Below are 15230 nucleotides of genomic sequence, written 5' to 3' on the forward strand. Positions count from 1 at the left end.
CATCCATTCATGTTCATTGTGCATTGCGACGGACTTGCGCAATTCCAGCAGGGCAATGCGATACTCCGGCCGTCCAGAATTGCTACAGGGTGGCTTCAGGAACACTCGTCTGAGTTTAAACACTTCCGCTGCCCACTAAATTCCCCACACATGAACATTAGTGACCACATCTGGGATGCCTTGCAACGTGCTGTCCAGAAGAGATCTCCACCCCGGCGTACTCTTTCGGATTTATTGGCAGCGCTGCAGGATTCATGGTGTCAGTTCCCTCCGGCACTACTTCAGACATTAGTCGAGTACATGCCACGTCGTGTTGCAGCACTTTAATGCGCGCCTGGGGACGCTACACAATATTAGACAGGTGTACCAATTTCTTTGGCTCTTCAGCGTAAAACCGGCATGTTACAGTACACGAAGTCAAAGCATGAAAGGCACTCCCGACATACACATGTGTTGATAAAAATTCAACATCGTGCTGTGCGACAAACTTGTGAGTGAGAATCACGTTCAACACCAACATGCATGGGCGATACGAAGATTTTTCATGTGTGCTCATTTTACCATCAGTGTGTATTTTATTAATTGTATACATTTGGATTTTTATCAAGAAATATAAATGTGAGAAGTGCCTTTTATGCTTTGAATACAAGTAATGTAAAATGGCAGTTTTATAACAAGTTCCATAATATTATATGATGACAGCGTAGGACCGTTGAAACTGGTTATCTTGGAACACTAAAAGTGTATCCACTGCGATCATGGTGTACGATATAGCTAATCATCGTTGTCACGTTACTGGTCGCAAATGGGGAAACCTAGTGACTTGCCCAACACTCGGTAACGAGGATTTCGGAAACGGCGAAGGTGGTCGCCTGTGCACGTGCTACTATCGTGAGCATTTACGCTGTAAGGTTGAAGAGCGATGAAGCGACGCGTAGGTGACAAGGTGTTGGACGTCCGCGCTCCATCACTGAACCTACAGGTCAGAGGCTTGCTAGCTCCGTTAAGTAAGATAGGAGTGACCTGTGAGTGATCTGACGACAGGATACAGCGCTGATGCAGATACAAGTGTTCAGAGCACAGCATCAACGAAATTGCACGCTGAATCAGAGTAAACGTGTCGCGAATCACATTTCCTGCTACACCATGCCAATGGTCGAGTTCGGTTACGCCGTCATTCAGGTGAATGATTTCTCAAAATAGACTCAGGGCTATGGAAAGAGGCCAGCGGGCCGGATTATCCTGTGGGGATATCAACCTGTGCTCCTATGGGATGTATGGTAGCAATTGACGGCACCACGGACTATGTGAACATTATTATGAACCACATACAGGATGTCTACAAATTAGTTATATAAAAGTAATCTTGTGAAAAGAACAAATAATGTACAGAAAAGTTTGATGCTCCACTGAATGCACTACATCTTCAACTTTAATTTGGCATAACACTGTTAGTCCCCGATGTTCCAGCTAGGCGGCAAGCGCAAATGAGTTATTCCAACAGTCATCACGGAGTCGTATAACGGGGCAGATCGTGCGTAGTGTGGTAGTCAGTGACTAAACCACATTTATTACCTGAGGTAAAGTGGACTGTTGCAGTATTGAGTTATGGCGTGAGCAGAAACCACATGACGTAATCGAACATGTACGGGACTCGCCTAAGGTAAATGTATTTTGCGCTGTAAGCTGTACTGCGATTTACGATCCTTTCTTTTTTGCCGAATCGGCTGTAAGCGGCATTTCATACTCGGACGTGGTCAGTTACAACATACGTGCACAGAGTTTATTTCTCAGCAAGATGGCGCGTTGCCACATTAATCGTGAAGTTCCCACTTACCTCCTTAGGAACATGCCAACTTGGATTGGACGTGGTGAAACAATATGCTGGCCACAACCCTCACCTCATTGAACCCTAATGGACTTTGTTGTATGGGGTTTCATTAAAAACAGGGTAGCGTTCCTCCACTTCCGGGAAACTTCACGAACTGCGACAGCGGATAACACAAGCAGATGATATATACATCAAGACTTGTTTCGTAGGATTTGGCAGGAATTTCTTTGCAGATCGGACAATTGTCGTGTTACAAAAGGTAGACACATTGATCAGTTGTAAATAAAACTTGAAGATATAATGCATTCAGTGCTGTATCAAACCTTTTGTGTAAATTATTTATTTTTTCACAAATTTTGCTTTTGTGTAACTAATTTGTAAACACCCTTTACTTCCCTCCAGGCTTCATTACTTCCCCGACCATGATGGCATCTTCCAGCACAGAGCCAGAACCATACTACAATGCTTCGAGGAGCATGGTAGGAATTCTCGTCGATACCTTGGCCAACAGATTCGCTTCATCTGCATCCGGAACGCTAACAGTCATCACTTCCACCGCACAAACCACTGTCCTGTAATATAAGGGAATTTAGCGACACTTTCGGAGTCATTTGATGTCGCTCAGAGCCGTAAAAGTACCGAGGACTTCTTGAATCCACACCACGCAGAATCACTGCCGTACTGCCTTCGAAAGGTGGACCAGAACGCTGTTAATGAGGTCATAATGTTTTCGCTCATCAAGCTATCTGCTCACTTGCTTGTGTGGAGATTACATATTTTGAGAATGGTTTTTGTGTACTTTACTTCTCAAGAAGTTGATGTTAATGTGCTCGTACGACGTCTACAGGTGCTCTGGCCGCAACACGTGCAGCTTCCTGCTGCCAGAGGACTGCCCGGACTCCAGCACGTGGGGGCCTGGTCGACTGCACGTCACGTACGCCTGCGCAGACCGTGAGTATGCAACCCGCTAAACATACCAAACTGCAGCCTCTGCTACTGTCCGGTCAGTTCAGTAGGTGATTCGTCGATGCACTCTGATGTATCAAGGGGAAAATATACTGTCTTGGACTGAATGAATGCGGTATTAATTATCAACGTAGGACCATATGTGACTGTGAGACACGCGATCGAAATATCCTTGATGAATATTTGTGTTCTTTTCGTATATTAAACCGGACTGAGTAGGATTTCTAGGGTTGTGATCTACTGAAACAACGAGTAAGGAAGTAAATCGACTAGTACGTTATGAACTAAAGTGAATTTCATCTTATATGAGCATGAGACGCCGTGCGTGATTAATTAAAACGGAACGTTTAATGGGAGGGGGGAATGCAGCGACAGAGCGCTAGTCACTGAGTCACCACAGCACAATCTCATTCCACCATGACTAGTGCCCCAACTGGGAGTTCTAATAAATCTAGAACGAGTGTGCACGAAAGAGTATATTTTCTCCCCAAACCCAGCGAAAACCGACGTAGTGATTATATGCATTTTTTGAAAGTCAGAATTGTCTACAAGAGACCTGTTCAGGAGGCGGCTAGGAGAGCATGAGCACTCTATCTCGCTCGTCGCCTAAGAAGTGAGCACTCGCGGTGGACCGGGGCGGTTGGACGTCACTATGTAGCGCAGAGCAAGTGCAAACTGTACGATGTCCTCAGAGGAATGCTGGGAGTTACGTTCGCCGTACTGACGCAAGCATAAATACTCGTACATAATGACGCCGTGGTTAAACTGGAGAGCTGCTCTTTGTAAACCACCAAAAAGCAAAATCATGGCCAGCTTAGGCACGTCAGGGCAAAGGTCACACACTAACACCAGTTTGCAAGACGTCAGTGCAGAATGGCTAGTACAGTTATAACTAATAGACCTATAGTGTGATAGCCAGTTACGTGATAAATTTCGTAGTAAAATAAATCTTGTAGGCTCATAAATTTCCACAACTTCACAAGTTTCAGCTACGATTACATCGACGTTTGGACCTAGATAACTTGTGTGAGCAACTGTTTTCCGCAGTGAACAGAATGAAATCTACCCACAGAAGCTCACTCACGGACTACAACTTAAAAGCTAATCATCGAATCAGAAGTGCTCGGAAAGTGCTACCAGATGTTGATGCTTTAGTGAATAGCAAAATAAGTAGAATTCGTTGATATCCAGTGTTAGCATGTTTAACGAGTAAATAAAATAGTCACTAAATATAAAATGATGTCAATATAATCTTCTTCAGGAAACGGCATTCATCGTAAGACTGAACCAATCGTAGTAACTATATTTTGGACTTAGTTGCCCATTGTCCTTTGCCTCATCAATTGAAAGAAATGTAAGTTTCATTTCATTGTCATTTCTCAGCAGTGCAAGAGTCTTAGGAAATTAGTTTTTTTCAAAAGTCATTAACAAAAGAAAAATCTGGAGTAGATATTAAAATCCATGGACAAGAAATAAAAACTTTGAGGTTCGCCGATGACATTGTAATTCTGTCAGAGACAGCAAAGGTCCTGGAAGAGCAGTTGAACGGAATGGACAGTGTCTTGAAAGGAGGATATAAGATGAACATCAACAAAAACAAAACGAGGATAGTGGATGTAGTCAAATTAAATCGGGTGATGCTGAAGGAATTAGATTAGGAAATGAGACACTTAAAGTAGTAAAGGAGTTTTGCTATTTGGGGAGAAAAATAACTGATGATGGTCAAAGTAAAAAATGTAGACTGGCAATGGCAAGGAAGGCGTTTCTGAAGAAGAGAAATTTGTTAACATCGAGTATAGATTTAAGTGTCAGGAAATCGTTTCTGAAAGTATTTGTATGGAGTGTAACCATGTATGGAAGTGAAACATGGACGATAAATAGTTTAGACAAGAAGATAATGCTGAAGATTAGATGGGTAGATCACATAACAAATGAGGAGGTATTGAATAGAATTGGGGAGAAGAGAAGTATGTGGCACAACTTGACTAGAAGAAGGGGTCGGTTGGTAGGACATGTTCTGAGACATCAAGGGATCACCAATTTAGTATTGGAGGGCAGCGTGGACGGTAAAAATCGTAGAGGAAGACCAAGAGATGAATACACTAAGCAGATTCAGAGGATGTAGGTTGCAGTAGGTACTGTGAGATGAAAAAGCTTGTACAGGATAGAGTGGCATGGAGCGCTGCATCAGTCTCAGGACTGAAGACCACAACACAACAACAAGCGATACATCTCCGTAGAACTAATATTAGTGATTGTAGAATAGACAGTAGTTTCTCGTGCCGTGCTGCCTTGTTTCTGTTCCTCTTCCCTCCTCTTCACTCCTCTCGCCATCCCTCATCATTACTCCTCATGAGCAGGCAGGTTGCCCACTGCTGAGGCGTGAGTGCGGCCAGCACGCATGAGCAGAACGGTGAACAAGCCTGATCTACAATATGATCTCAGCCTGCCAAACTTGAAAATTAAATGAAAAGCTTATTTAGAAACCTACCAGGTGTCAAACCATGTAGACTACAATTCAATCCCATTCTACAACACGGCACGTTCAAAATTTTTATTAAATGATTTTTCGGAAATAGGTGTAAGAAATCGAGCTTCTTGCGAACATGTCTTATGAGTTAGCGAATACGTTTGTCTCCCTTCCTTTGGATTTCTGTCGCAGCCTTATTTTTGTGGAGTGCGTGTTCGCACTCGGCAGATGGTGTCGTAATGTGTCGAGCACCCGACTCGCCTGCGACATACCGGCTCACTTCCGGCTGCTGCCTTTGACCCTGGCATGACTTGACTTTGCCTGTGGTAATGTTAACTAGTTTTAATAAAAATTGCTAATTTCCTACCTTATTACTAATCTGTGCCGCAACAGCACAGTGTATGCAGGTTGTAGTTCAGTAGTGGTTCTGTGGCTTTTTTCCATGGCATTACTTGGACCAACTCATTTACAATGGCGTGAACATGTACTAGGGTGTTTATTTCAACATTCTCGGTTTGTAAGTGTTGTTCTTCTGCTCTTCATGATGAGTTTGCTGTGTACACTCCAATTTTTATTAATGACAACAGCCTTATTCATAGGACTGCGTGCATACTTACCTGGTTTCACAAAAAATGAGTCAGCCTGTTACAACACCTGATTCTCATCACGTAGGAAAGGTCTGTAAGTCTTTCAAACAGAAGGTGATGCATAGCAGTCAATATTCCCGTAATTTGGTAGCAGTATGGGATCTAAGCTTTAGTACAAGGTTACAGCCGCATATGCCATACCTGAAGCAACCTGGTGACTCACGCTCTGGCTCAAACGAGGGCGCTATCAAGGCGACAGGCGGCGTTGCAAGGTATTAGCGAGGTGTCTGTTCGAGAATAATTAATATTTCGATCAGTGTTCTTATTTCGCAATTTTTGGGTGGATGCCAGTGAAGACTTCTTGTTTAGCAAACGTAAGGCACCACAGCATGAAAACTAAAAGCACCTGATTTCATAGCTGTATTCAACACTCTAGCACAAATTTGTAGCATATGACATAATGCATAGAAATGACTACTTTGTTTTAAAAGTTGACTAGACACGCAACGCTCCTTGTCATCTTATTATCTCATACACATTTCTGTTTATTTAACTAATTCAACCATAGTAGAAATCTTTTTTTTATCAGGAACTGTAACATTTCTGCTGGGATGTGTGACATTGTATTGAAATGTGTGTAGTAGATGTGATTGCTGCCAAAATTATTAGATGTAAGAATTTTGTCTTTTAATATGAATCATAGTCAATTCTCACACATTGGTTTGCTCTGTAGATTCTTCCATAATTCCACAGTCACGTCCTAATCTTTGTATTAGTAGGGTCGAAAAATTGTTAAGTTATGAGAAGTTATTGTGATGTTGGCCACAGGTAACATTTTTACTAAGTGCTTGTATCAAGGAGATTCTCTGTATTACAGAGATCATTGATGATTTAAATACTTCTGGGTGTTGTGAAGCGCTATTGCATAAAATACTTTAGTTACAAACTTAAAATGCCTCACTCAGTTTGTAACTTAAAACCAACATTCCGACCGTATTACCACGACCTTTCTCAGGGCGTTGAAACACCCGGAAGAATTTTAATCGCCGTAGCACCGGCCACGGAATCTTACGTAGCTACGCACAGGGATCATTGTTTGTTGAGCAATTAGTCCGCGTGCAAAAACACTGTGTCTTCGATGTCGAGAGCTGGCTGAAGTAGATGTATATATTCTTGTGGATGCCTGATTCCGGAATACTGTTCTACAGCTTGGAATACATCAAAGAAATTAATATCCAGCTGTGTGCACTAGCATTGTAGAAAGTAGGATGTCGCATTTAGGAAACTTTCTTCGATTTTGGTTTGTTAATGCTGTAATTCAGGTTGTTTGATTGTTTAGCACCATTGTTCAAAGTATTTCAGAATATGCACGGACAGGAGAGGAAGAAACGCATCACCCTTCAATCTTTTCTTTTTTAACGCACTGAATTTATACCTTATTTAAAGAATTACGTTTCATGAAAGTTTTGTCTAAAGAGTTAACTTGGTAAATTTACTGTTTATTTCCAGATGAAAATAATTTGCTAATAACAGTGTCCAGTAATTTTCATATCTTTTAATTTCTGCTACTGAGTACAAATTGAACTGCAATTAGTTTTCAAATTATTCGAAATCGAGCCTCTACATCCTACTTATTATTCAATGGTCTTAAAAGAAAAGTAACTCTCTGTCGCACTGCAGTTCGCGAGATTCGATTATTAATTTTTAACGTGCTGGCGCTTGACACATTTTCGTTGCAATCTACAAGCTGTATTTTTAGTAACGGCAAAGTCAGCATGATCCGTTTCACCGTGATCCAGAAATGCAGCTGCTTTGCAACAGCGCGTTTATCCCTTGTCGCATATGCAAGCCAAAATGGTTGTTAGCACCAGAATTGAACATTGTTTTGAATATTTAGGCAACAATAATTGTCTTTTCAGTTTACATTGAAGTTTGAAATACTTCTTGATATTGTTTGGTTCAGTAACTGAGTTTGAAATACTTCTTGATATTGTTTAAGTCAGTAACTGTGTAAGGGTTTTACATTATAAATCAAAATATTCAGATCGCGTATAAAGTTTATACGGCAATACAGTTACCACATGTAGTAGATCAGAGACATTGTTTTCATAAGTCTTGTATATACTATATGTAACAATGCACGAAGGTGTTGTAATCACAGAAGCTTCATATGTAGTACAAGTAATGTTTACACAGAGCTACCATCAGCATAAATTTACATCACATACACAGTCGGGTTAAAGTCTACAGGTTTAACTAAGATGAAAAAGTAAAAAGTGTCTTTTGAAAAGCTTTCACAGTTGGAAATTACACTGAATGTGAATGTCTCTGCGTTTCGAAGAGTCACATTGAGTAGAGAAAGTATAAAAGTTACTGGGTTAGATGTCTTAAAATTTTCAGTCTGCGCTATGTGGACCGACAATTTTGCCTTTTTTATCAATATTCTTGATTCTGAAAGATTCGGTTCCGATTCATTCAGAGAATCAATACTTCTGTTTGACGTTAGTTGCCTGCTTACTCAGAACAAAAGCGTTCCAGTGCTGTTAACTCCTTATTTAGAAGACAGAGCAGATCGATTTACAGAATGTGAGTGGACGTTTTGTTAGTGTACCGTAATATTTTTCTTTGTGTCAAGATACCATAACGAAAAATAAATAAATAAAACAAAACGAAAATGAGACAGGGTCAAAAAGTGGGTCATAGAGACGTGGAGGATAGTAGAAGAGATGTGAGGCAGAGGGGGACATAAAATACCTTTAGAGGGTAAGTGTGTAATATGTTGGACAGAAGAAATACTATAAAAGGGCGGAGAGCTACCGTTACAATCAAAGGTGCATTTAAGTTGCGGAAAGGTAGTTGATGGCAGTAAACGTCGTATTTAATATTGGTTTTGGAATATCATTCTCCAGTGAAATACCACACTTCGAAACTTCTGTGAATGTGAATTTTTAGTACTGATATTAATACTATGACGAAGAATTATAGTACCTTTGCGAAAAGTAAACGTCATTACATGACTGTCTTTCAAACACGGTACCGTAATTTCAGTAAATCTCATGCTTCTTGTTATGTAAAATATTAATTCGAATATTATAAATACTGTTGAATCCTCTCTTTACCAGATTTAAATAGCTTCGTACTCGAACGCCTGGGCTTATAAATGCAATGAGGTGAAAAAATTCATGGGAGGGGATTATGCACAAATACAGATGTCGGTAGTATCATGTGCTCAAGCTATGAAAGGATAATGTGCTGGTGAAGCTGTCATTTGTATTCAGGTGATATAGGTGAAGAGGTGTACGACGTGATTATGGCTGCAAGACGGGAATTAAAAGACTTTGAACTTGGAGCTAGACGTATGGGACATTCCATTTCTGAAACCGTCAGTGAATTCACTGTTCTGAGATCCACAGTATAAATAGTGTGCCGGAAGTACACATTTCATGCATTACCTCTCACCACGGTCAACACAGTGGACGATGACCTTCACTTAACGATCGAGAGCAGCGGCGTTTGTACAGAGTTGTTAGTGCTAACAGACAAGCAACTCTGCGTGGAATAACACGGAATCAATGTGACACGTACGAGGAACGTATCCGTTAGGTCAGTGTGGTGAAAGTTGGCGTTAATGGGCTATGGCAGCAGACGACCGACGCGAGTGCCTTTGCTAACAGCACGGTCAGTTGGTAGTGCGTGGTGATAGGGTTGTAGTGTGGCGCAATCCCCACGAATCCATGGACCAAAGTTGTCAACAAGGCGCTGTGCAAGCTGATGGTGGGTCCAAACGGTGTTGGCTGTGTTTATATGGAATGAAGGAAGTTCTCTGGTCGAGCGAATCATTTGGCGCGATATGAATCCCTTCGAACATTTACGGAACGTAATCGAAAGGTCAGCTCGTGCACAAAATCCTGCGCTGGCAACACTTTCAACATCATTAACGGCTACAGAGGCAGCATGGTTCAGTATTTCTGCAGAGGACTTCCAAAGACTTGTGGAGTCCATGCCATGTCGAGCTGCTACACTAAGGCGGGAAAACGGAGGTCCGACACGATATTGGGTAGTATACCATGACTGTTGTCAGCTCGGCGAATATTTTTTGGGATGATTCACGGTGAAAAAAGAAATTAATCTAAATTGCAGTAAGCTTCGTATTCGTTTGTAATTTGCTTATATTGTCAGTTACTACGTGTTTATCTTGAAAAATTAGCATCCAGAGATAGCCGGTTGAGAGTAAAAGTGTGGTTCTCTAAGAGACTTGTTTTTGCAGTTTTCAGACCATTTAATTAGCTTTATTAGGAACATCTAGCTTTAAACTGAATTGGACAAACTAGGCATACCGTTATTCGTAATACTGTCATAGGATGTAACTGTTGATGGGGCGTGAAGTTTCATCACGCGTATCTCGGCCATTTACATTGAAACGTCCCCTTAGAAAAATCAGTGAATTACTGTGCTTTTACGTTATTTGATTTTCAAACAGCTGAGCAAAACTGAATGTAGTCAGACATTTCTCTCTTTACGTATTTTAATCATCACTAAACTGACACAAAATATTTTTTAGCGCAACGCAATCTGATTTTCTATAATCCCTACAAAAGAATGGCCGTGACTAACAATAACCTATATCTTTCATGAACTTTCATGAATCACTTACCTCACAAAAATCTTCGTTACTCGAACTACTGCTATACAGCGAGCGCCACTACTGCCAGCTAAATAAAAGATTCTAACTACTGAAGGCACTAACTACTAATAGGCATAGATAGCAAATGAAAGATTTTGATAGAGAACAAACGATGTATTTACCTTAATAATGTTCAAAAGTCATCATATATAAATCCGTTCACGATATCCAGTATTACAGATTTACTCTTTCTGATGGACACACGTCCAGATCGTCCGCTCTCAAAATTCTGCCATCTCTCTCCCCACATTCACCACTGCTGGCGGCTCACCTCCAACTTCACAACGTTACGCCCTGTTCACATCCTACTGCCCAACACTACAATACCAAATATTCCAACAATGCAAACCAGCCACAGACTGCACACAGCACAGTCAGTGATTTCCATACAGAGCGCTACGTGGCGTTACCAACATAAAAACCTAAACAGCCTACTTACAATGTAAGTTTTCCGAAACAAAGACACTACTTGTCCTTCAAGTAGCGCCTGTAATGTACAAGAGTTTGAACTACTGCTGTTTTTATCCATTCATAAGGAAAATTCTTTAACATTACCAGGAATCCAACTTCCCTCATTCGTGCTGCAATGGACACACCGACACCTCAGGTACGGCTGGATTTCCAAAGCGAATGGATATGAAAAATATGGGAGCAAACCCTGCTGCAACATATTTTAATTTTCATCCAGATACTGTAAAATTTCTGATATCGGTGATGAATAGTGACCATTTGTAGACAACTACTATTGTTTTAAAATTATTTGTACTCGCCAACTTGTGTAACATATTTCAGAGAAGGTCGTGTGCAGTTTACGTTTCTATGTCATACTTCCAGTAGTACCCAATTGTTGTTTTATTGTCACGTGCTTCATCCACATAGTTACACTAAGACTTATTGTATCCATAATCGGGGCATTAATTCATGATATCTATCAAACAAAAATACTTAATGTCCAGTATGTTTGTTTCGAAGTTAGTTTATTTATAAACTCACAAATTCGCTCCTGCATTGAACTGTAGGGGAGCACGTTCGCACCCAGAAATATCTTCTGTTACACACGCCGGAGATTTTTTATTACTTTTTTATTATACTTTAAGAGTACTCCTTCGACCCACTAGACCTGATGTCATATCCGCTACTCCACAGAGACGATAAGAAAAATACGTTCTGCTCTGATCTGTCAACGAACTTACAACTTTTTGTCATATATTCAAATTTCAGAGATTTTACGCCACAATACTTGCACTGAAATATCACTGTTTGATAGGTACTAAGAAGATGACTGCGTTTTCGAAGAAATCTTCGTGTTTAAAAATCTTGTATGAAAGGTGCAAGGCAACTAGTATCTATGAGCATCTGATAAAGGCCATGTTGTTGTTCACCATGAGCTGCACTTCAGAATTATGTAGGCTGTGAAAACTGCAACACTAAGTATGAGACGCATTTAAAATAAAATTTATTCCAGAGGCTGGGGGCATGATAGTACACAAATGATTAGAATTACAGAGCGATGCAAGCACTTTGACAGTGAGAATTCAGTATGGAGTCGAGCTGCCATTTGCTGCAGTGGTACCCTGCAGACGTTATTGTATGGAATCAATAAAGATCTCGAAATAATGTTATGGAACACTCTGCCACACGGTTTGTATGCGCAGCGGAAGTGGCTGCAGGAGGATCAGAACAAGAAAGTTGATGACCGACCATATCCCAGGAAAGTTCCATGGGCGATGTGTCAGGTGGAAGTTCAGGCCAGGGAAGTCATGGTACCCGCCTTTCTTCCAAGAAGACTTGCACATTCCTCATCCTGTGTGGTCGCGCTTGATTCTATTGAAATATGGCATGTGGAGCTGCCTGGAGGAGGGGCAGTGAGTGACTTGAGTTCTGAAACCTCCCTTGTGTATCAGTTGCTTTTCAGATTTTCCGTAATACGTAGGAAGCGAGATCGCATGTTATAGCCAGTAGCGTCCTAAAACATCACACTTCACCTTTGTTTACTATGGCGTTCAAAACTGCAGCCTGCCGATTGCGTTCACCACAGTGGCGTCTAACACATACATGGCCATCAACGGCCACCACTGTAGGACAAGTTGAAGTGGGACTCATTCGACATTTCAGTACGCCCTCGTTGCCGTGTAGAATTCTCTTCTACCCACTGGCTCCATACATGCATCACTGTCGTAGCAGCCTGCCGTATACGAGCCGCAGTGTCACGATACAATGAAACCGTTTCCCGGAGTCGTTCTGTCCCGTTAGAGTACACTCACATGCTGATATTGCGCTCTTTGATGTCGACGAGCTATACCTGTACATGCTTGTACGTTTCCACTTCGTTTAACAGCTCTGCACCGACTGGGCTGGCGTGACATTCGCCTGTTCACTCACACACAACAGGGCACTGGTGGCGCTGTCTGCTCACAATCTCTCTCTGACGTCTTAATAACGTACGAGGGCTATCCACAAAGTAAATTACGTTTTGGAATTAAAAATAAATAAATAATCGGACAATTTTTTTATTATACGCAGATGAAAGCCACGCTTAAATACCACTTTTCCACATAGTTGCCATTTAAATTAAGGCACTTATCGTAGCGATGGACGAGCTTGGAAATTCCTTCGTCGTAAAATTCGGCCGCCTGCGCCTTCAACCACGTGGTTACCTCTTCTTGAAGCTGTGCGTCGTCATCAAAACGCTACATAGCCAACTACTTCTTCATTGCTGGGAATACGTGGAAGTCGCTCGGTGCCACGTCGGGACTGTGCGGCAGATGAGGAAACAACTCCCACTTAAAAGATTCGAGAACTTCACGAGTGGCGTTTGCCGTGTGGGCCCGGGCGTGGTCGTGAATCAGCAAGATCTTTGAGCCCAACTTTCCCCTGCGCTTGTTTTGTATTGCTCTTCTGAGATTGTGTAAAGTTTGGCAATACCTTTCAGAGTTTATTGTAGTGCCTCTTTCCAGGAAATCCACAAAAATCACACCTTTTCTGTCCCAAAAGACAGTCGCCACGTGATTGAAGGCGCAGGCGGCAGAATTTTACGACGTAGGAATTTCCAAGCTCGTCCATCGCTACGATAAGTGCCTTAATTTAAATAGTAACTATGTAGAAAAGTAGTATTTAAGTGTGGCTTTCATCTGAATACAATAAAAAATTTCCAATAATTTATTTATTTTTAATTCCAAAACGTAATGTACTTTGTGGATAGCCCTCGTATTATAGTTCCACTTACAACATACCTACACTCTATGTTGTATATAAGGTTTTTATGTGACACGTGTACCTAATATTCCGCTGGTAACGGAAATGAGGATATTGTTACATCCTGTTCACTATCGCGCGACTGTTCGTTACTACGCACAACATAGATCGAAATGTAAAAAATGATAATAAATGAAAGTTCACCGAAATTAGCCGTAATTTTGAATGCTGAAATTTGGTTTGAATGAATTTAGAGTGCAGAATAAGAAGATCGCCAGCTCCAAAGGAGCAAAAGTTAAATTTTGATCATGACTGTAATAACTTTGAAGTTATGTAAATATATATGCCAAAGACACAGCAGCAACTTGGCAAAATGCACACACGCTAACTTACATGTAAAACACACTTGTATCATGAGCGCTGAAGACGTTACTTTGGAATACAGTGATGTTAATTACCTTATCGACCACCAATAGTAAGCAATGACGAGCAACACTTTATGAAAATAACTCGCGATAATGCTGCCCGTCTGAGAATGTGCTTAATCGTGGCAAAAGCTGTCCGTTATTCTTTAGTTATTACGATGCAAATGATAGCTTTTCAGCTTAATGTAGTAAAAACCTTCATTCGTGGCAACGACTGTTATCAATACAATGTTTTAAAAACCTTCATTCATGGCAACGACTTTTTCAGTACTCAAACGTGTGCACGTAGTATCGTTTACAAAATGCACCTTAAAAGTCTAAAACTACTTTGACTACAAGAAGTCCAAAATACTTTTCTCGTAGAATATGAAACACTTCTGAATGACTTTTCATTTAATCTGGTTGTCTGCAGCAGTATTGCAATACCCTTTGAACCGCTATAATTGCTGCTTTTGAACATAATACGTACTTGCCTGAAAATTAACTCTAAAATTAACTTGGCTTCATACGAATATATCTTTCACTTGCGACTCTCTCGGAATTCATGGTGAAAGGACAAGTGAGAAAGGATATGAGCCTGCAGAAGGTTAACGGTTCGGGGCAATGCAGTTTCATTCGACAAGTTTGTTCTTTAATAAAACACACTATAATCTTCCAAAACATTACTAAGACACTGGCTTGCCTATTAAACTGCTACAAAAATACTGGCTTGATCTTACTTTCTGATGTGTTGCTTGTAGTGCGAAGTAATGCTTATTATGATATCCATTATTGGCAACAGGCTGTCCTCGGTTAGCGAGCAGCTTGACTAAATTTGGGCGATAGAGTATTCTTCATTACTTCCGAAATCTTCCTGCGACAGTATACTGTGCTCATATACTTACCCGTCCACTTACAATTTGGCCACATATTAGGGTTTCCACACAAACACTTTAGCACCAACATATCTATTCCACATCACAGATGTTTCGCAAATACTTCTCTGCCTCGCCTCTATGACTATGCTCATTTGCTTCGGAGATGTTACTGTTACACGAAACAATAAAAGCTTAGCTGACATGGTCAGCGTATT

General features: G+C 41.0%; 1 protein-coding gene across 1 annotated transcript in view; it reads left to right on the forward strand.

Moving 5' to 3' along the window:
• The window catches only part of LOC126273337 (uncharacterized), a 443662-nt gene that overhangs the window by 277626 nt on the left and 150806 nt on the right, over positions 1-15230 (forward strand). The window contains exon 4 of the mRNA XM_049976884.1: positions 2679-2782. Within this exon, the coding sequence (XP_049832841.1) occupies positions 2679-2782 (104 nt within the window). The remainder of the gene's footprint in view (positions 1-2678; positions 2783-15230) is intronic.

The sequence above is a fragment of the Schistocerca gregaria genome, chromosome 5, assembly GCF_023897955.1.
Source record: "Schistocerca gregaria isolate iqSchGreg1 chromosome 5, iqSchGreg1.2, whole genome shotgun sequence".
NCBI classification, from domain to species: Eukaryota; Metazoa; Arthropoda; class Insecta; order Orthoptera; family Acrididae; genus Schistocerca; species Schistocerca gregaria.